The 23,537-nt window shown below is 39.2% G+C and overlaps 1 protein-coding gene across 1 annotated transcript in view; it reads left to right on the top strand.

Moving 5' to 3' along the window:
• The window catches only part of EXO1 (exonuclease 1), a 37,814-nt gene that overhangs the window by 2,352 nt on the left and 11,925 nt on the right, over positions 1 to 23,537 (top strand). The window contains 11 exon segments of the mRNA XM_030303116.1: positions 461 to 634; positions 1,499 to 1,618; positions 4,353 to 4,476; positions 5,700 to 5,837; positions 6,769 to 6,981; positions 8,569 to 8,756; positions 9,334 to 9,430; positions 14,448 to 14,673; positions 19,329 to 19,462; positions 19,464 to 19,512; positions 19,515 to 19,569. Of these exon segments, the coding sequence (XP_030158976.1) occupies positions 474 to 634; positions 1,499 to 1,618; positions 4,353 to 4,476; positions 5,700 to 5,837; positions 6,769 to 6,981; positions 8,569 to 8,756; positions 9,334 to 9,430; positions 14,448 to 14,673; positions 19,329 to 19,462; positions 19,464 to 19,512; positions 19,515 to 19,569 (1,505 nt within the window). The 5' untranslated portion in view covers positions 461 to 473.

Raw genomic sequence — 23,537 nt, 5'->3', positions numbered from 1 at the left:
GAGTTTCCACTCCTACGCTGATGTGCATGCTGGCTCTTAACATGCTTGTGTAGAGGCAGTGTGATGCCTTAGCATGCATGGTTTTGTGGCTTTTAGCAATGCCTTTTTGGAGAGAGAGCGAGAGAGACTCATGCTCTTTTAGCACTTTCTGTGTGCCTAGTAGTGTGTTAACAGCTTGAAACATACATGATGATTCCAAGTGAGAAAGCACTTTGGAAAGAATAAATGTTAAGGAACTATCAAGTGACATTAGAGTTAGTGTTAGCAATTAGCGAAAGTATTCTAGATTATGGAAATTGTTGGCAGGGAGGAGCCCAATTGAGTATTAAAGAGGTGATTCTCAAATAAGCAATAACAGTCGCTATATCAATTTCTGATCTCTTATTTTTCTAAACCTTTTGGATAAATATGTTTTGCTTTAAATATTGCTGTTTTCCCTTTCTCCCCTCGTATCATGCAGTTAACTTGGCACAATGGGGATACAAGGATTGCTGCAATTTATCAAAGAAGCTTCTGAACCAATCCACGTGAGGAAGTATAAAGGACAGGTAGTAGCTGTGGATACATATTGCTGGCTTCACAAAGGAGCTATTGCTTGTGCTGAAAAACTAGCCAAAGGTGAACCTACTGATAAGTAAGTCTGCACCTTGTATTAACTCTTTGCCAGTTAAGACTGAGACTTACATTAAATATCCTTTTGTTTATAAATGAGGGAAGTTGTGATGTAGCTCTTTTTGTCCAGTTAATTGCTTTGCCAGAATAGAGCACTAAATGCAATACCTGATCCTTGTTTGGATCCTGGACCGTTGCAGGGTAGGATGTAGCAATGCTGTGCTGCAGCCAACTCATCCAAGTTCACAGTGCACCACCGTCTTCTCCCAGTTCAGCATTCCGTGACCCCGCATTGGTAGTTTACCCACCGTTGTAATACATTCGTGTCAGGGAAATGGACAGATGCTACTGAACAGGCACCTCCTCTCGCCAAACCAGTTGTTAAATCTTCACCAGAACACACTGGTTATAAGAGCTGTTGAGACAGTTGGACAAAGTTTAGTACAGACTGTATGTGAGATGATATTTTGTTGCTGTTAAATTTCTTGGGTGTGATAGTGGTATAGTTGGAGGGATCAGGTATTTATTGTACTATTCTTTCAACTTTTCAGTAGATTTGAAATTTTTCAAAGCAAAAAAAAAAAATGGAAGAAAGGCAAGATTTGGAACCACAAAATATCAGAACTGGAAGGGATGTCAAAGCCTTTTAATCTATAGATGAGAATGTCAATAACTCATCAGCTGTCCCATAGCCCGTTAGGATCCAAGACAGGATTTGAACCCTGAAGCCTAAATTAGAGTTTCCATGTCCTGTGAAAACATTTTGCTTTAAAAAAAGAAAAGAAAGAAAAAAACTTCCCTGTTCATAATCCATCTCCTCTTGTTTTAAAGAGTATTACCTTATAATATGCAATGCACCTAAAATTTTTTTTCTTTATTTTCATAGGTATGTAGGATTTTGTATGAAATTTGTAAATATGTTACTCTCTCATGGGATCAAGCCTATTCTTGTATTTGATGGATGTACTTTACCTTCTAAAAAGGAAGTGGAAAAGTCTCGAAGAGAGTAAGCTGATTCTCTATTCACTCTAATTGCGTTAAGGTCTGATGCTATAGTCTATACCAGTTTTCTTGAATTTTAATTTATTGAGGCTTGCTTCATAGTCTAGTACTTCAACAAATTTCTTGAAATGTTTCATGTGTGCTAGAAAGGAATATGTATTTTCAGTTATTAAGAGGAAGATTGGTTGTCTGTCCAGTAAGTCAAGCTTATTGATTATGGTGCTCAAATCTATCTTTGCTGTTTTGTTTGGTTTTGGTCGTGGGGGGGTGGGGGTAGTGGAATTGTCAATTACCTTATAGTTCTGATCATTTTTGTTTTATTTTGAAGCTATTTTATTGGTTGCATTCAAGTTTAGAATTAGTTACATTCTTGTGGTAACTGTTTTACTAGTGACTCTTAGTCCCTAGTTTTGCTTTTTTCTTCTAAAGTCTTCTGTCCGATTATAACCGTAGCCATAACTTTTCCTTCTATGTTCCCACTGTCATTTTTTGTTTGTTTACCTACAGCTTACTACCTCATTGGTTTTAAGGTTTGTCTCTTACAAAGAACACATTACTATGTTTTGTTTTTGTTTTGTTATCCATTCTGTCAATCTTTGCCATTTTTTGAAAAAAAAATTTTTTTTAAGTTTACTTATTTATTTTGAGGGACACAGAGTACGAGCAGGGAAGGGGCAGAGAGAGAGAATTCCAAGCAGGCTCCACGCTGCCAGCACAGAGCCAAATGGCAGGGCTCAAACTCCTGAAACTGTGACATCATGACCTGAGCTGAAACCATGAGTCAGACTACTCAACCGGCTAAGCCACCTAAGTGCCCCTGAAAATCTTTTAAATGGAGAGTTTATTCTTTTCACACTGACCATTAATTGCTAATATATTTTAATACATTGTTTCTCTTACTTGGTATTTTATATTTGTCCATCTCTCTCTTTTTTTGGGGGGGCGGGGAGGTTAACCCCTACCTTGCTTGACTTCTGGATTGTTTTTTCTACCTTTATTGTCTCTTGTTTCTACTTGAAAAGTAATGTCTTCTATTTCCCTTAATAGTTAACCCAGAAATTTTATCATTCGTGTTTAACTTCACAGATTCTAGTAAGTTTCTAACAACAGGCCTCAGAAAGAACTTCTGTATTTAATAAAGCAGGTATCCTCCCCATATTCATCTGCTTTCATTGTCCCTCCCCCCACAGCCCCCTCCCATCTGTGTTTCTAGGTCCCAGAGTCCTTGTGTTGTATAGGAAAGACCCCTGGGCTTAGTTGTCAGAGCTAGTGTGAATCACACCCAGACAGAAGTAAGCCTCGCTGAGGGAGCCATCTGTTAGGGTGCTGCTGTCCTGGCTGTGCTCTCTCTCGGCCTAGATAGGTTAGAGAGTTTTTCAGACCTAGGTTTTGGAACCTAGCTGTACTTGAAGGGCTCTGATTCACATACAGAGTCAGATCAGTTTCACGCTGGAAGGTTCTGATTCTTAAAGCCAGAACTTTATAAAGACTGTTTATAAAGGAATAACTGAAACTGTGCGAGCCCACATTCTATTACAAATAATGTACAGTTTACCAAATATACTCTCAATAAAAGTTAGTTCATTCTGGGTTAGTTCTGAAAGGATTGGTGACAGACCTAAACCAGAGCGGCTGAGAGACTAGTCCAAACCGCATCCTACCCGGGTGTCGCCCACCGGGTCTTAATTCTAATTGCAGATACTTACTAATTTTCTCTTGCTAAGCTCAAGAATGGCTAAAAACATGTCTCAGCTGCCTGTCTCTGTCCTGCATATTCTTTTTGTCTTTGTAAGATCAGCTTTTTCTGTGCCACTGTAGCAGTGGGAGGAGGCACTTAAAATCCTTTCCTGCAAGTCTCTTCCTCCATGAGCCCAGTCTGTGGAACTAGGGAATTTGTATATGTATGTGCACATTTACTTAAAGATAAAAACCTCATAAGTTCAGGCTGATTCTTCCAAGTCAAACTCAGGACTCAGGGTTTTTACCTCTTCTGCAGTATATCTTCACCTCCTTTCTTCATACCTAGAATCCTTATTTTCAAGGGTAAAGGGATGACGAAGTTGGAGTATCTTATAATTACTCCTTTGTTCTATCCCAAAATAAATGCACGTATTTTATTATACTCAAGAATAGATTCAGAATAAAATACTGATACCCCTACCAATATGATTATTGAAAACGGTTAAAATTTCTTTCTCCTTTTGCATATGCTTTCTTCCCATTTAAAAATAGTGGTTCCATATTGTTAGAATGTGTGTCATCACTGTCTCCCTGTTTAACCTGTATTTAGTATTCTACAAATTACCACATACTTGATTATTGACAGTTTTTATGCAGATGTTATTTTGGTTTTTCTGAAATTTGTTGTCTAGTAGATTCCACAGAAAAGCTCAGAAACAGTATTTCTCAAGTTCTTTATATGTCCATAAAGGTGCACCCTTTATACTTAAAAGTTTTGATGGTATAAAACCCTTGACTCATATTTTCTTAAGTGTCTTAATTACTGCATTTTCCCTTGACATAAAGCATGATGTAAAAAAGTCTGAGGATACGCTTGTGTGTGCGTACGTGATAAATCACCTGTGTTCTTTTTGACTCGAACCCCAAAAGATCCAGATTAATGTTCTCAAGCACCTGGTACACACTGTCCAATGAGTCAAAGTTTATTTTTTTTCCCCTAGGAAAATTTCTTGAATTTCTTGAAGTCAGCCTCTTAATATTTTTTTTTCCCCTTGCAGAAGACGACAAGCCAATCTTCTTAAGGGAAAGCAGCTTCTTCGTGAGGGGAAGGTTTCAGAAGCCAGAGAATGTTTTACCCGTTCCATCAATATCACACATGTGATGGCCCACAAAGTCATTAAAGTAAGCCCAATAGGAAATGAAGCCAAAGAGAACAAATGGCCAACTTCATCGAAGCTAGTTATGAGTTGTATATTGATGGGAGAGCAAGAAAATGAAGGGAGGGAAATTACTCTCGGTCTAACCTCAAGGAAGTGGCAGGTCTCAGGAAGAGGAAGCAGGATCTTTTGACAGAGAAGAGTCCAACAGTCTCCAGGGGGAGAAATCCTAAGGACTAAGAGACACTCTCCCTTTTTAGATAAGTGACTTAGATGAGCTCCATGGGCACCTTGTTCCGTAGAGACGGAAGTGTTAATTCCTGGGGCATCAGTCTCACCCCACTGCCCTGTAGTCTTCAACATGTGTAACCTTCACTTCTGTAGGCCGTCAGGTCTGTAGAACCAGCCTCACTGACTCCGGAACTCTCCGACCCTAGTCTTCCTCAATCAGCTTCTGCTTAAAAGCCTCTTACAACCATAGACCTACTTCAGTGGCCCAAAGTCCCAGCCCTCACTTACCCTCCTTCAGGCCTCTGTTCAAACTGCTTGGTAAACAAATAGGAAAATAAATATAGTGATTAAATTCTGTAGTTTTATCAAAACAGTGTCAGGTAGACTTCTGTAGTGTGAAAAAATATATTTTCATAGGGAAAATACATCCAGAGCTCCAAACAAATGTCTTGTATGCTTTTGGAGCATAGCCATTCTGAAGATGCAAGCTTTCTACAACTTGAAATAAAGTTTTCTGGCTTCTATTTTTTTTTCTCCCTCTGAATGTACAGCTATTTTCTCCAAATTTATAAAGTGATTTTTTTTTTAAATTTTTTTTTTCAATGTTTATTTATTTTTGGGACAGAGAGAGACCGAGCATGAACGGGGGAGGGGCAGAGAGAGAGGGAGACACAGAATCGGAAACAGGCTCCAGGCTCTGAGCCATCAGCCCAGAGCCTGACGCGGGGCTCGAACTCACGGACCGCGAGATCGTGACCTGGCTGAAGTCGGACGCTTAACCGACTGCGCCACCCAGGCGCCCCTATAAAGTGATTTTTTAAAAAAGAATTTTTTAAATTCTTTGTGGCTATATGATTAGTTCAATATTTGCTAGGACTAAAAGTAGAAACACTTCAAAGGACATGATTTCTGAAAACAATTATCAGCATGTGCATGTTGAGGCTGGTAGTAAAACAGGAAATTGTTCAGTGGTCTCCAGATGCCATCCTGGAGATTGACCATGATCCTCTCCGGCAGGCTGCCCGGTCCCAGGGAGTGGATTGTCTCGTGGCTCCATACGAAGCAGACGCGCAGCTGGCCTATCTTAACAAAGCTGGTATTGTACAAGCCATAATCACAGAGGACTCTGATCTCCTCGCTTTTGGCTGTAGAAAGGTACTTTACTACTACATTACTGTTTTCTGTGCAGTTGGCAATGGTGTAAATCAAGGCACTAAGGTTTTTCTTTTCCAGGAATCATCACTTTATTTTATTTAATACCTGCAGTTAATATCTACTTTACAATGTTAATAATTATTTTATTTTAAATGCAGGGTTTTGCTGCTTGACATTTGTGTAATCTGGACACTTTTTCAGAGTAGGCTCTTACGGTTAAAAGGTTTTGTTTTATCCGAATTCTTCAGTAGAGTATAGACTTGCTATTCTTATTTTTGGTAATAATTTATATGCTTTATTTTTTTTCAACTAGGTGAGGTAAATAACTTACCTAACAGGATGTTTTGCAGTTACTTAGAATTATGTATAAAACTGTTTAATGGAAAATTTTATCATGACATAGTAAGGGAGGATTAAGATACAAAACTGTAAGATCTCATTTTGTTACTGCCAATGTTATTCATATTATCTATATATTTTATAGATGACTAGAAGGATCTGTTGAAGGGTTAATGTTGGGTAACAGTGACAAATGAGAGGTGTCAGGCAACTTTGGTTTCCTTCTTCCTGAATTTCCCTGTTTTCCAAATTCTCTACAATGAACATGTATTACTCTAAGAGAAAGGATTTCTGTATGGATTGTTATTTGATCGCCATGACAACTCTGAATGTCAGTAGGGGGTAAGAGACACTCTTTCTACCAGAGTCAGGGCAAGGGAGTCCTGGTGCAGGACCCTATCTAGACATAGTGTATGTTCCAGTTTAATTTATTTACAAATTGCACAGTGATTACCTGGCCTATCTCTCTTCTCAATGTGATGCTAAATAACAAGAAAGAATTCTTAGGAATATTACAATGGGTTAGATCACGAAACATTAAAATGACCCTTACAGGTACTTAGGTATTTAACAATTTCCCTTCCCTTTGAAGGTGATTTTAAAAATGGACCAGTTTGGAAATGGACTAGAAATTGACCAGGCTCGGCTGGGAATGTGCAGGCAGCTTGGGGACGTGTTCACCGAGGAGAAGTTCCGGTATATGTGCATACTTTCAGGCTGTGACTACCTCTCCTCACTGCGTGGGATCGGGTTAGCAAAGGCCTGCAAAGTGCTGAGACTAGCCAATAATCCGGATATTGTAAAGGTGGGAGTGATTCACCAAGTGCCATATTCAGTTTCCAAACCATTTCTTCCATCATAGATACACCCCTCAGAATATGAATTTTAACTATTCTATCCTGTCAACAGCCCATGTTATGTCATTGAAAGGAAAAAATGACTAAAACACTAGAATTTTGTTTTTGGCAACTGATGGACCTGTTTTAAGCAATTGACAAATTTTTTAAATGAAGACTTATATAAAGAGACTTAAGGGTAAAGTGTTCTAGATAAAATTAATGTTAAAATTATCTTTCAGTTTCTGTCCTATTGTCTGTTGTAAGTGGTTCTCAAACTTTTTGGTCTCAGGATCCACTTACGCTCTTTTTTTTGTTTGTTTTTTTAATTTTTTTAAGTTTATTTATTTATTTTGACAGAAAACAGAGCACACAAGCAGGGGAGAAGCAGAAAGAGAAAATCCCCAAGACTTTGCGTGCTAGCGTCACAGAGCCTGATGTGAGGCTCAAACTCACAAACTGAGATCATGACCTGAGCCAAAGTCAAGAGCTGACACTCAACTGATTGAGCCACCCAGGCGCCCCACCACTTACACTCTTAAAAGCTCTTCGTGGCAATAATTTTTGTTTAATGGGTTATAGCTATTGATATTTACTGAATGAAATTCAAACAAAACTAAAATGTTTATTAATTTAAAATTAACAATAATAAATTCATGGGGCACCTGGGAGGCTCAGTCAGTTAAGTGTCCAAGTCTTAATTGCAGCTCAGGTCATGATCTCATGGTTCGTAAGATCAAGCCCCACATCGGGCTCTGTGCTGACAGTGCAAAAGCCTCTTTGGGATTCTCGCTCTTGCTCTCACTCTCAACATATATAGCATATTCTAAAGAAAAATAGCCGTGTCTTCTAAAAACATGAAAATGACAGGAATTGCACATTTATGTAAATCTCTAGCATGGCTTGATAGGAGACAGCTGAGTTCTCACATCTACATCCTCATACAATCTGATGCAATATCATGTGCAGGGTATCCTCTGGAAAACTGAGACTCCTACATCACCACTCTGTCATTTCCCAGATAGCTTTACCTTAAAAAATAAGTATATGTTAAGCTAATTTCCGCCACCCGCCTTGGGCAGTTCTCATCAGGAGTTGGCAGTAGAGCTGGGAATGGAGCCGTGGGCACTAACTAGCCTGTGACTCCCGGGCCACTGATTCTCACTCTCTGGCTCTTCACCTGTGAGTGTGATGCGGTGGTGACTCCATTTTTAATTCTCAGGTTTTGTGTGTTGTTTTGCTTTTTTAGATAAAAGGGACTTTGAGGGTGAAGAATGTGTCTTGACATCACACATGGGAATATAAACTTGACGTTGTAACTGAATTGTTCATTCTTTGGGTTAATAGAAAAATCAAAGAAGATACTGTCATAGAGACAGTTTTTAGTACTGCAACATGGTTGTGTTTGCTAGTAGAGGTTTTTAATGTAGATAAAATTAGTTGATTTTCTGTCTCGCCTCAGCCTCCTGTAATGTGAACCAGTTGGTCTTGGAGATGATACATTCCCTATTCTGTATTTGTAGATAACCAGTAAATATTTTTACATCCATTATTAGGTCATCAAGAAAATTGGACACTATCTTAAGATGAATATAACGGTACCGGAAGATTACATCAAAGGATTTATTCGGGCCAACAATACCTTTCTTTATCAGCTAGTTTTTGATCCCATCAAAAGGAAACTCATCCCTCTGAATGCATATGAAGACGACATTGATCCTGAAACACTGAGCTACGCTGGGCAGTATCCTTTCTGAACCAGAGTAGTAGAATTTTGTATTTCTTTCTTATTTTTATGGAGATATTTTTAGTGAAACATTCAGTAAAAAGCCTGTAAATTGTTTTCTGCTTTCTTTTTTATAGTGAAGCCTATCTTTTGTTAATTTTAAATACCATGCTGGTGAAAATTTAGAGCAGCTTTTTGTTTATAACTCGCTAATTACTTGGGTTGACTTGACAGAAACATGTACCGAGTCAGTCACTTAAGGTACCCACAGCAAGGGTGGCATTTCTCGGCAAACAAGCTCGATTTATTAGGAGGGCCATCCTGGGCACGTGTGCACGCCGTGTGCCCTGCTCCTAACCCGGGCTACATACACTCAGTGTGGTTCAGAGCCCTGGGTCACGTATGTGATCTACTAGTGACCAGTAGACACTAGTGAACGACACCTGTGGTTTCAGGAATGCTGAAGGTAGAAAGTCAGGATCTGCTGGAGCCCTAAACCTGAGCATTTTCTGCAACAATAGGAAACACTTTTCTGTCGTAGTTACATTCATTTGGTTGTTAATGAAAGCATTTTTCCTTAATCTTACCAACCTAGGTATTTTGATGATTCCATAGCTCTTCAAATAGCACTTGGAAATAAAGATATAAATACTTTTGAACAGATCGATAGCTACAATCCAGACATTGCTACGGTAACGTCTTAATGAGTTTTTTTTTTAGGTGACTTCACTTTTAGAGAGCATGTTTTAGTTATGTCTTAGGAACCGTGACTAAAGGCACATCTTCATGTAATAAACATCTTCTAAGGATTGCTGTATCCCAGCTGTTTGCACAGCGTGGGTTTAAAACAACTTGATGCTAGAGAAATTGTCTGTCTTAGAACATAGGTAGATTGGTTAATTTCCTTAAGTTAAAAAGCAACCACATGATACATTACCAGACCTTTAGATGTGAACATTTCTTTTGTGTCTACAGGCCTCTTCTCATCCCACCCCATTCGCCTCCGGCCTTTGGCATTTTGAAGATTCAAACCTAGCAATGCTACCATTGGAAGGAAAAGCTGGTTTTTTTGCTCGTTGAGCAAATATTGAGTGCCTCTGAGCTCTGTCCTTGAGCCCCTCCATGTTTTTCTTCTACTTTTTCCCAGTTGTGTATATCCCTTCTGACACCCCCCCCCCCCCAACCATTCTCTCCTTTCTCTGACTGTTCTCTTTTCTGTTCATATCTATTCCTAAAATAAGTTCAGATGGCTTTACTTACTCATGCAGAAACCTCGCACATCTTTAACCCTATCTCCAGTCTAGTACCGGCCACATAATTCTGAATGTTTCTTGGATTTCTACGTAAATGTTTTCCTAGAACCTTAAATCCATCCACAGTCAAGAACAAACTCTTTGGGGCGCCTGCATGACTAGTCAGTTAAGCGTCCGACTTTGACTCAGGTCATGATCTTGTGGCTTGTGAGTTTGAGCCCTGCGTTGGACTCTGTGCTTATATCTCAGAACCTGGAGCCTGCTTCAGATTCTGTGTCTCCCTCTCTGCCCGTCCTCTACTCACGCTCTCTCTCTCAAAAATAAACACGAAAAAAATTTAAAAAAAAAACCTCTTCATTCCTTATCAGCTTTCCTTAATAACATTTCTCCTTCTTCTTTTTTAGCACTTTTCACTACATAAATTACATCTCAATAGTTTACTTTGTGAGTCTTCCCAGCAGAGTACAATTTTCATAAAGGCAGGACATTAAGAACTTCACTGCTATATTATTTTTACCATGTTTATCTATGGAAGGAATGAGTATCAGCTACATGATCTCTTTCATTCTCAGACTAGAACACTTGGAAATAAACTTTGGCTTCTCTTTCATTGCTAAGTCCTTTTGCTTTTAAGTTGTCCTCCTGAAGGATAGTTTCTTCTTTCACAAAGCTTCTGGTCTAATCCAGGTCTTCCCACCCTTGCTCACTAATTCATTTCCTGACTTAGCATTATTAAGCACTGTAATTAGCATAGGTTAGCTAGTGTTCTGGAATATAAACAAAAATAAAATATAATTCTTCCTCTCAGGTGCTCATTCCTTAGGGGAGGGAGATGTGGTTATATCGATAGAAATAAGGTAAGTTCTCTAGTAGAGATGTATTCTAGGCTCCGTGAAAAAAAATAAAAAGACCATGCATCTAACTCCACTGGAGAGAATTCCTCATAATAATAGTAGCAAACATTTATGGAGCATTACTATGTTCTAAATGCTATTCTAATAACCTTACACATAGTAACTCATTTACTCTTCAACAAGCCTGTGAGGTCAATATTATTATTCCCATTTTACAAATGAAGAAACAACAAGAGGGAGGTTAGGGAACTTGCCCAGATCACACATTTAAATAACTGGGGAGTTACGATCCCAGGCCAAGCTTTCTGCTGTCTCCTTGTGGAAAAACATGTGTCCTGGGTTTGCAAGTGTCAGTGGGAATTTTCAAGATGATGAGTGACTCCAGGTTGAAACATGGGCGGAAGAGGGTAGTAAGCAGTTCATTATGGATGGCCCAAGAATGTCCTAGTGTTCCATGTGAAGGAAGCAGAGGGCCTTGAGAAAGAAAAAGAGGTGAGCCTGGAGAAGGTGGCCGCTGATAAACTGGCGACCAGTTGAGCGTTGAAAAGAAATCATTACTGTCAGCTGAAATAAACCAAGCCTACCAAGAGGACACAAATCCCTAATGATACTAGGAAAGAACCTTATGTTGATCATCTCAAATCATGTAAACCTTCTTTGTTTTCCTAGAACCTCTCTATTAATTAGATGTTATTTCTTAGTCCTCTAGTTTTTCTTATTCATGTCTTTGTCCTTTGTTTTTTTCTGGGAAACGTTTGTCTTCCAACTTTGTACTATCCAGTGTAGTAGCCAGTGGCCACATGTGGCCTATTAAATTAAAGATTCTGTTTCACGGATCTTTCTCTGAGAACACCAATTATAATTTCTTGCACATTTTCTGCTGTTGTCTGCATTTTCTGCTCTGAATTGTTTTTGTTTTTTTTTTTTTTTTTTCTACTTGTTTTGGCCTTTTCTCTTTCATAGCGGAGACTTTTCTTCAAACATCTGAAGCTTCTTGTCTATTTGTTCCTATTTGAGAGAGGCACCGAGAAGCTCGAGAAAATTTGTGTGAACGAGTGGGGCCTACAGTTTTGGGCTTTACCCTTGGGTGATCTGGCTGCCAACAAGCTGGCTTGATTTTGTGAAGTCCCAAATGTCAGCATGTTTTCTCTGCACAGTTCCATTTTTCCAAAAAGGGATCCAACAATTTCTACTTGCACATGGAAATGTGGCAGTTTGCTTTTTTTTTTTTTAATGTCTAATTTTGAGAACGAGAGACAGAGCATGAGCGGGGGAAGGGCAGAGAGAGAGGGAGACACAGAATCCGAAGCAGGCTCCAAGCTGTCAGCACAACCCAACGCGGGGCTCGAACTCCCGAACTGCGAGATCATGACCTGAGCTGAAGTCAGACGCTTAACCAACTGAGCCACCCAGGTGTCCCTGTGGCAGTTTGCATTTTAAGAGCAGGTAGGGAAAGTGAGTTGGGGTGAGCCTTTCATTTGATATCTGTCTTTAGATAAATGGATCTTCCCACCTTCTGAAGTGCCTTCTGTTTCTGGGTTTCAACTGAACAGTTGCTCTGGTTCTGAAGGCAGGGAGGTGTGAGTTGACTGGTCAGTTGGAAGATAAAGGACCAAGGGTCAAATAATCCTCCTTTTCTTAGCCCTGCCCCATGTAAAGCCTGTGTGGTAACTGGTGCCTTCAATTCCTGAGCTTTTCTCATGTGTGTGCAGGTGAAGTTGACTTCTCTTTGGTATTTTCTGCAGACACTTGGGCTTGATCTCTCTTCTGCTGAGTTCTTAAAATTCCTCTGTCTATACTCTGATCGACACAGATATCTCTTAATTTTACTGCAGATGGAGTTTGTGTTTTGTTCTGAGGGATAATAAAAGAAGGGGACTGAAAAGTGTATACTTTGCTATATTTACGTATTTGAATTATTGATATTATAATTTCATCAGGAATGATTCTTAAGTTGTTTCTTTGTCTCAGAAACTCTATAATATTTGGCTGTATCGAATCTATCCAGTCATTAATGAGAGTATTATGGCTCACTAAGATGTCCATCCCTTTATAGAGAAATTTCTGTAGGAATCCTTAACTGTACAAGCGAATTAATCCTTTTTATTTAAAATTTAGTCTTCCCAGTCTGGTTTTCTACTTGCTTGTTGTCTTTTTCAGTAAAACTGTCAATGGGATCTATTGCCATGAGCCATTGCGTTTCCTCATTTATTCCAAATTACCTTCCTTGTTAATTCTCAAAGCGTATCCTGAATAATGTCACCTTGTTTTATTTATTTTTATCCATTCTTTGAGAGCTTAGATTCATTCCAAGTTAGGTGGGATTTTTGTTGACTGGAATTCATACCCTGAGTACCAACATTTTTTATGCCTTTTGTTAATTTTTCCCTTTGCCTCTCTATTAGAGTTTTATTGATATCCTCTTAATATATCCATGATGTCATTGTGAATAACTTATATTAGCATTAAGAATGACTACTTACCAGCACTTACTGTCAGTAAACTCTTTGTCAGAGAAAGTTTTATGCAAGACTCAGTGGAGACCAAAGTAGCTTTCTGTTTCTCCAGATTGTCCACTGAAGATGGTACCAAGTATGGGTCTAATAGAAACTAGAGTTTTATAAATTAGATTGTTTTGGTTTGAATTCAACCATTTTCTAGAGGTAGGATGGTTGATTACTTTAAATACACTGTTTTATGGTTTTAACTGTCATGCTTTGTAAAGGGTGTGTGAATGACTATTCAGAGGCTTATTAGCAGATGCTTGTTAAACTAATTACTATTTTTTGAAATAATACTGGAATTTTAAAAGTACTTTTTTTTTGGAGCGCCTGGGTGGCTCCGTCTGTTAACCATCCAACTCTTGATTTTAGCTCAGGTCATGATCCCAGGGTCTTGGGATCGAGTCCTGCGTCAGGCTCTGCACTGAGCATGGAACCTACTTAAGATTCTCTCTCCCTCTCGCTCCCTGACTCTTGCACACACACCTACATGCTCTTTCTCTGTAAAATAAAAATAAGTAAAATGTTTCTAAAAAATAAATTTAAAAGAAAGTACTTTTTTTCTGGCTACATTTGTTCAAGTGCATTTTCATTTCTTGCACTGTTCATCTTAGGAAGATTCACTTTTTCTTAGAAATGAGCTAACAAGGTCACTTGAGTTTCATTACGAGAAGCAGACCCAGGAATACAAGACACATTTAATGGAAAAGTGTAGTACATCAAAATAGAAAATGTTATTAAAGAACAGATACTTCCTCAGGGTGCCCGGGTGGCTCAGTTGGTTAAGTGTCTGGCTTTGGCTCAGGTCATGATCTCATGGCTCATGGGTTCAAGCCCCACATCGGGCTCTGCTGACAGCTCAGAGTCTGGAGCCTGCTTTGGATTCTGTGTCTCCCTCTTTCTCTGTCCCTCCCCCACTCACACTGTCTCTCTCTCACTCTCTCACTCTCTCAAAAATAAATATTAAGAAAAAAAACAGATATTTCCTCAAAAACTATTCAAAAGAATAAGTTAATTATTTACTTATAATTTATGTTGATAAAGGAAATGATTTGGCTATTTTCCTTCTTCAAGTAACCCTTTTCCTTTTTACTATTTTAGCCTGCCCAATCAAGAAGTCATAGTTGGAATGACAAAACATGCCAGAAGTCCTCTAATGTTAATAGCATTTGGCATAGGAATTATTGCCCTAGACTTGAACTGAATATTGCTTCAGATGCTATAAGATTGAAGGAAAGTCCAAGTACTGTGGGCATTGAACAAGTGATCAGTGTTAAAGGATTAAATCTTCCAAGGAAGTCATCCATTGTGAAAAGACCAAGAAGTGGTATGTATTTTGCTTGTGGTACATATTGTGAAATATTAGTGAGTGTTGATCACATTTAAGAACTCTTTGCCAAACCCAAGGTCAGTAAGATTTTCTCCTTTATTTTATTTTATTTTTTCCTAGAACTTCTATAATTTTAGTTCTTAGATTTTGGTCTTTGGTCCATTTTGAATTAATTTTTATATGGTGTGAGGTAAGGATCAAGGTTCACTTTTGTGTATGTGGCAATCCGTTTGTTCTACCACCATTTGTTAAAAGATTGCCCTCTCCCCATGGGATTACCTCGGCACATTTGTTGACAATTAGTTGACCTTAACCATATATTTGTGAGTCTGTTTTAGACTCTATTATTCTGTATCATTGGTCTTTTCCCATCTTCATGCCGGAACATTGTCTTAATTACCATAGCTTTATAGTAAATCTTGGAATTAAGTAAAAGAAGTCCTCTAAGTTTGTTCGTGTTTTGCAAAGTTGTGGCTATTCTCTGATTTTCATAGTTCCATACAATTTTTAGAATCAGCTGTCAATTTAAAAATAAATAGGGGCACCTGGGTGGCTCAGTCAGTTGAGTATCCGACTTTGGCTCAGGTAAGATCTTGTGGTTCCTGAGTTTGAGCCCTGAGTCAGGCTCTGTGCTGACATCTCAGAGCCTGGAGCCTACCTCAGATTCTGTGTCTCCCTCTCTCTCTCTGTCTGCCACCCCCCCAACACACTCAAATAAATAAACATTAAAAAAAATGTTTTTTAATAAGTAAAGCCTGCTGAGATTTTGGATTAGAATTTGGTTGAATCTATGGATCAGTTTTGGGGAGAATTGACTCCTTAACTATACTGGTTTTTTGTTTGTTTTGTTTTTTAATGTTTATATCTTTGAGAGAGAGACGAGTATGAGCAGGGGAGGGGCATGAGTGGGGGAGGGGCAGAGAGCGAGGGAGACACAGAATCTGAAGCAGGCTCCAGGCTCTGAGCTATCTGCACAAAGCTGGACGCGGGGATCAAACTCACAAACTGCGAGATCATGACCTGAGCCAAACTCAGATGCTCAACCAACTGAGCCACCCAGGCACTCCACTATTTTGGATTTTCTGATCTGATTAGTGAAGTCTTTCATTTTTCTTCAGCAGTGTGTTGTAATTTTTAGTGTGCGGGTCTTACAGACATATATTGTCAAATTTATCACTATGTTTCAGATTTTTGATGTTATTGCAAACACTTTTAATTTTGATTTTTAGTTATTCATGCTAGAAATACAGTTGACTCTTAAACAAGGATTTGGACTGTCCAGTTCCACTTATGTGTGGATTTTTTTTTTTTTTATAAATACAGTGCAGTAAATGTATTTTCTCTTTATGATTTTCTTAACATTTTCTTCTGTTTAGTTTATTACAATACAACATATAGCATACAAAATATGTGTTAATTAGCTATGTCATCAGTAAGGCTTTTGGTCAAGAGTAGGCCACTAGTAGTTAAGTTTTGAGGGAGTCCAACGTTATACACAGATTTCTGACTCTGGAGGGGGTCAGTGCCCTTAACTCTCATGTTCAAGGGTCAACTGTACAATTGACTTTTGTGCTTTAATCTCCTGTTTGACAACCTTACTAAATTTATATATTGGTTCATAGTGTCTCTTCTGTAGACTCTGCAGGATTGCTGTATCGATGACCATACTGCCTGCGAATAATGGTAGATTAGTCATGCTTCTCCTTTTCCACTCTAGATGCTGTTTGTTTGTTCATTTGTTTTCCCCTCCTTCTTTTATTTCTTTTTCTTGTCTTCTGGAACCTCCAGTACAATGTTGAACAGAAGTACTGAGAGTGGCATACTAAGTATTGGGCAAAGAAAGGTGTTTCACTTTTCTCCTAGAAGCTGTGTAGAAGTAGAAAGGATAATTGCAATCTGTCCCCTCTCTCTTTTCCTCAGATAGCTACATGAATGAATGAAAGTCTAACAACAAAAATAAAACAAGCCCTTTGTAAATTTAGGTATAGATTATTCATCTTTTGTCAAAATGTATTGATTCCTTCTGCACCTAAATCTTTTCCTGATAATATCTCTGGAGCTTTGTTTCCTTTTCTGAAATGGGAACGATGTTGCCTATTCACAAATTTTTGTATATGTTCTATAGGGTAACCTCTAAAAGCCCCTGGTATGTATCAAGTACAATATACATGTTAGTTCCTTCCTTCCCTTTGTTCCCATGAAAATCAGCTATTCATTTTATGTAGGGAGCTTCTTATCTGTAAGTTCTTTATGCTATAACTACCACCTATCACTGGATTTTGTGCCCTGGACACACATCTAAACACAACAACAGAACAGAAAACAGTAAGTTAACCCCTTTAAAAAATGCTTTTGAAGGTTTTTGTTTGTTTGAGAGAGAGAGAGAGAGAGCGAGCATTGAGTGGGGGAGGGGCAGAAAGAGAGGGAGACACAGAATCTGAAGCAGGCTCCAGGCTCTGAGCTATCAGCATAGACCCTGATGTGGGTCAAACCCATAGAACACAAGATCATGAGCTGAGCCGAAGTCAGACTCTTAACCGACTGAGCCACCCAAGAGCCCCATAAGTTTACCCCTTTTAGTCAGCAGCCTGTCATAGATTTAGAGACAGCCACTGTGACTCTCCTAAATTTCTTTCTCAAGCTGTTTCTTACCTACCATGTTGTGTTTTTAATACAATACAATGTAGTTTTTAATGATTGCGTGACTGTTATAGTCAGTGATTGTTGAAATACAGTCTTCTTACCACAGAGCACAGTAAAAATTAAGAATTATGTCACTATTTCAGCCCTTCACCCAGAGACTATGCTTTAATATTACAAAATAAGATAGCATTAGCTTTTATTAACATTCCTGTCATTTTGCTGCATTTACTGTTTATAATCAGAATCCACTAGTTGTTAAACCAGGTACAGTTATATTTTTAAACTCGAATGTGAAGTAAATTATCTGTATTGAGGCAATCTTCCTTATAATCCATTGTTCTGCCTTTATAAAAAAAAAAATCTTCATATTGTCTACTAATATATGGGTATTATCTGTGTCACCTGGAAATTAGAGAAGTATGGCTCCCTGTGTTAAAATGTGTTGGCTTGTGTAACATTTGATGGAATCAGCACAAGTAGAGACACTGAGAGAACGTACACTAGGTTCCAGACCGCCGTTCAGCCTGCAGTCTTTGGGGTTCTTCAATTTGCTGCAATTCCACAAATAGCTAATATACAGTTATTTTGCTCTGCATTGTCTACCAGGATAATAATGAGACACACTGAGGTGTCCTGCTCAATTCAAAATATGCTAAATCCGTGACATTCCCCCAAATAGCTAGTCTAAAACCTTATCACAAAAGGAAAATGAGGCTAGCCTGGCATGGCTGCTTCTTGGAGAAACCTTGCTGAGGATCCTCAGCGTTTGTGTTTCCTCCTTCCATAAGGGCTCACGATTCTCTGCATAATAAACAGATTTAGGCTTTTGCCAGGAATCAAAATCAAGTTTGTAGATCTGTGGCTTCTTCAAAATCTATAGGTTTATTGTTTTTTTTTTTTTTTTTTTTTTTTAATTTTTTTTTTCAACGTTTATTTATTTTTTGGGACAGAGAGAGACAGAGCATGAACGGGGGAGGGGCAGAGAGAGAGGGAGACACAGAATCGGAAACAGGCTCCAGGCTCTGAGCCATCAGCCCAGAGCCTGATGCGGGGCTCGAACTCACGGACCGCAAGATCGTGACCTGGCTGAAGTCGGGCGCTTAACCGACTGCGTCACCCAGGCGCCCCCAAAATCTATAGGTTTTTAGATCTGAGGCATCATCGTCTCTCTAGTGTTTGGTACCTGCAACCATTTTTCTGACCTCATAAAGTAGTGAGTACTTATTCCTACGTGAGTGAGGCTGTTCAGACAGAATTAGTTGGACTGATTTAAAGCACCTTAGCACTGTCTCTGGTGGCCTGTGTCAGGCATCAACCTATTGTATTATTTAGTCTTATGATTTATTCTAATGCCATAGAATACATCTGTCACACAGGTTTCTAGGGCCCCATATCTCGGTAATGAGGATCAGAACTGGAGCATAGAGTTACTTCACAACATGACGGTCACATATACTTCCGAGACTGGAACGTATGACGGTGTGTAGAAATGGCTGCTGGTTTATTGGAACATTTTATTTATCTATTTTATTTAGTTAGTTAGTTAGTTAGTTAAGGCACAAGCAGGAGAGGGCAGAGAGAGAGGGAGACACAGAATCCAAAGCAGGCTCCAGGCTCTGAGCTGTCTTATTGAACATTTTAAAAGTCAAACAGTAAATCATATATTGGCATGTAAATTGCCTTAATTTCTTTTTCATTCAAAATCAAGCCTTTGGTATATAAGTATATAGCCTTACAGAATTGATCGTATCCTGAAAATTTTGGTTCAGTAATTTCACATAAAATCGTAAAAACAATGACATTAAATCTTAACTAATTTGTGAAATTGTAAACCACAGCTTAAGGGAATTTCCTTTTTCTTCTAAGTCATTCTTGTATCTCCTTTTGGGATGCACTGTTAAAGAAATAAGACTTCATCCTTAAGACAGTGAGATGTGGGCTGTAACATTAAGGCTGAGTCTGCACACGGCAGGCACAAAGATTTACAGACTGTTTTTGTTTCTGTTTAGAGGAGCTGTCAGAAGACGATCTGTTGAGTCAGTATTCCCTTTCATTCACAAAGAAGACCAAGAAAAGTAACTGTGAAGGTCATAAATCATTGAACTCTGAAATGTTCATGCCTGACCTGGTAGATGGAACTACTGTTAAAAAAAAACATAAGCACACCACCTACAAGAAATAAATTTGCAGCATTTTACAGAGAAAAAATGAAGAAAGTGGTGCGGTTGTGGTTCCAGGGACAAGAAGCAGGTACGGTTTATCTACAGGATGTTGTGTGTCTGTTGTATTATCTACTCTGTTGATATTTATTTCAGCTGTCTTAAATAAGCAGTCCATGGAGTAGGTGTGGGCTTGCTTAATGCCTTGACCATTTGTATCATGTGTAGCTGTAGTCCTGACGTAAATGCACAGCTGTTGTCATGCGACGCAAAATAGAAACTGTCGACTTATTATATTTTGCATTAGAAAAATTCTCTTGTTTTGGAGGGGTCCCCTGCTTCTTTGTTTCTACTTTTTTTAAGAGCTAAAAACAATTTGGTAGGGTATTTTTATGATTATTTGAGGCATTTATTTTTTATTTTTTTAATTTACATCCAGGTTAATTGGCATCTAGTACAACAATGATTTCAGGGGTAGATTCCTTAATGTCCCTTACCCATTTGGCCCATCCCCCCAACACACAACCCCTCTCTAATAACCCTCTGTTTGTTCTCCATATTTAAGAGTCTTTTATGTTTTGTCCCCTCCCTGTTTTTATATTATTTTTGCTTCCCTTCCCTTGTGTTCATCTGTTCTGTGTCTTAAAGTCCTCATATGAGTGAAGTCATAAGATATTTGTCTTTCTCTAATTTCACTTAGCATAATACCCTCTAGTTCTATCCATGTAGCTGCAAATAGCAAGGTTTCATTCTTTTTGATCGCTGAGTAATACTCCATTATATATTATATATACCACATCTTCTTTATCCATTCATCCATCAATGGACATTTGGGCTCTTTCCATACTTTGGCTATTGTTGATAGTGCTGCTATAAACATCGGGGTGCATGTGTCCCTTCGAAACAGCACACCTGTATCCCATGGATAAATGCCTAGTAATGCAATTGCATCTCCCTGATGATGAATGATGTAGAGCATTTTTCATGTGTCAGTTGGCCATCTGGATGTCTTTGGCGAAGTGTCTATTCATGTGTTTTGCCCATTTCTTCACTGGATTATTTGTTTTTTGGGTGTTGAGTTTAATAAGTTCTTTATAGATTTTGGATGCAAGGTATTTTTAGAAGTACATTTAAATACAGATGACTATAGAGCTCTAATATTAATTGAAAACCAATACCACACTAAGCATTGGGTTACAAAAATGAGAGACCTAGTATTTGTTGAGAAGCTTATACTCCAGTTGCAAAAATAGATCTGTAAAGGAAATCTATACAGTGTGTAGTACAGTGACAGAAGTATGCCTGAGGTGTTCTGGGGGCATTAAATGGATGTCTCATGCGGATTGGGTGTTGGAAAGGGTCAGAAGGAAGGGGGCAGGGGTCAGGTGCCATTACAAAGAATGCAGCCTCTACCTTCCCAGTAGAGGCAGGCAGCTTGCGCAGAGGCATGGAGCTGGGCAACGGCATGGGGCAGGCATGGGGACAGCTTCTTGCTGTCAGTCGCTCTTATTAGCTGCCAAAATGCAAGTCTGGAAGGATGCTGAGGGAGCAGAAATAGGCACAAGGCCAGTTCAGTTTGCAAGCCAGGCTAAGGAACTTCTCATCTTCAGAGGTGACAGGAGATATTTGGAGGGTTTTGATCAGGGTAGGGTATGACTTGATCATACCTGCTTTGATGGACCACTCCAAGTGTGCCATGAAGGATGGATTCTAGAAGGCCAAAGTGGAACAGAAAGATTGGGTAGGCTGTTCTGTAGTCCCTGTTGAGGATGAGGATTTTGGGGTCAGGATAATGTAGGGGTCTGGAGTTTATACCCTGGGATTGGACCGCCTCGATTTGAATCCCATCCTGTTCACTCATGAGATGTTTGACTTAGGTAAGCGGACTTCTGGGTGCTTCAGTTCCCTCTTTTTTTTTTTTTTAATGTTTATTTTTGAGAGAGAGAAAGAGAGCATGTGCATGAGTGGATGTGGGGACCAGAGAGAGCGGGAGAGAAGTCCAAGCAGGCTCTGGGCTGTCAGCCCAACACAGGGCTCAAACTCACAAACCGCGATATCATGACCTGAGCTAAAATCAAGTCTGACGCTTGACCGACTGAGCCACCTAGGCGCACCCTCTTTAAAAAATGGGACCAACATCTCTGACAACCTCAGGGCCACTGAGAGGACTAAGTTAATACTGTAATAAAGGTGCCTAAAACAGTACCTGATAGATGATCAGTACACAATGAATAGCTCTTATTCTGTTGTCTGGGTGGTGAAGTCACAACGAGCACAGGACGTCTCAGTGTTGAAAGTTATGTGGGCACATGAGGCAGCAACTCTGAGAACCGAGCAGCCCCCGCATTCCCCTAGGAGACTTGGAGAGGCTGTTGTCTTCAAGTGTATACACCAGGCTGAGCCAGGCTGTCTGACCATGACTGTGGGAAGTGGGCAGGAAGGAACCACCCACTTGCTCCTCTCCCATCAGGCCTTCTCAAGGGAACAGCCACGTCCCAAATAAAGGATCATTTTGATTCTGCCTTTCCTAGTCACTGTCATTAAAGATGGCATTACCAGTGCAGCGATGAAAAAGGCTGCCAAAGATGAAGAAGGCTCTAGATGATACACACTGATTAATAACATTCTAGAAAGTTGGCTTTTCTTACTTGGAGAAATTTTTAGAACTTGCGTTTTGTTTTTCCATGTGGGAGAAAATAAAATTTCCCTTTTCTGTCACTCAGTGCCCACCTCTTCTTCGAGGACGGGCTAATGAGAACAGAGTTCGCATATCTCTGCAGGCCTCACCTAGTCACCAGCGAAGCTTAATCAAATTTCCATTCACAGCTGCACATCGCTGCTTTAATAGTTTAGGTAGATGTGGCACTGATAAATTGTTGAGAGATGTTCGGAAAAATAAAATTTTTTTTCTGTCACTTTCCTATGAAATAATAATTGTAAGTCTCTACAGGTTTCTGACCTGGGTGGTATAACAACATCTAATAACAACTAAGTGTTAGGAAGTTGGTATTCGTAGCTAAGTTTCAAAGTTCTTTAACATACTCTCTTCCTCCTTTCAGCAAAATTATGAGACATTCAGGATTGGTGTTATTTTCTCCATTTTGGGTTAAGACATTCAGGCTCCAAGAGGTTTAAAAAAAAAAAAAAAAAAAAAAAAAAAAACTTTCCCAGGGTGGCATAGTTAGGACTGGTGATGGGAGAGGTCCTGGTCCTCCTCAGCATGGTGGGTGGAAAGGAGCACATGATCTGATCGGCCTGGATGTGAATTCACACTGTGTCATCACATTAATTGAGTGATCCAGGGCACCTGGGTGGTTCAGTCATAGGAGTGTCTGACTCTTGGTTTTGGCTCAGGTCATGATCTCACAGTTTTGTGAGTTCGAGCCCTGCGTCTGGCTCTATGCTGACAGCTCAGCGCCTGCTTGGGATTCTCTCTCACCCTCTCTCTGGCCCTCCCGTGCTTGCACTGTCTCTGTCTTAAAATAAATAAGTGAATTTAAAAAAAAATGTAATTGAGTGATCTTTCACACCATTGAATTTCCCTGAGCCTATTTCTTTATAAAATATGGGTCAGCTGTTCTGAAGACTAGCAGAGGTATATCAAGCACCTGACACAGTGCCCAGTCAGTAATATATCTGCGAGAATTTATCATCACCCCACTCTTTAATGTGATTTGTATTTAATGTATATCACCCCACTACATTAACCTAATGCAACAGGAGGTATTAAATATGCCAAAGTTTGTCTTCATCCTGTCTGCTTTTTTAGAAGTCTGTTTTAACTCTTTTATTATATAGATACTTTATCCTAGAAACATGCCAGTTTATCTTTTGAGATCTAGAAATATAAGTTAAGCAACAACATACACTAATTGGGAAGAGGTAGCCATGATCTGGGAGGAGTTCTGGGTTTTAATTCTGCTCTCTTGCTGATTAATTTTATAACCTTGGGCACTGTTACTGTAACTTTTCTTACCTATGAAATCACACCTGGAAGAATAGTTGGATATCATAGGGGTTATTATTTAAAAATGAATTATGTAGTCAGATCTAGGAGCT

The sequence above is a fragment of the Lynx canadensis genome, chromosome F1 (assembly GCF_007474595.2).
Source record: "Lynx canadensis isolate LIC74 chromosome F1, mLynCan4.pri.v2, whole genome shotgun sequence".
In the NCBI taxonomy this organism is placed as follows: Eukaryota; Metazoa; Chordata; class Mammalia; order Carnivora; family Felidae; genus Lynx; species Lynx canadensis.
Note: the sequence above shows the minus strand (reverse complement) of the source record. Positions and strands in the feature narration are given on the sequence as shown.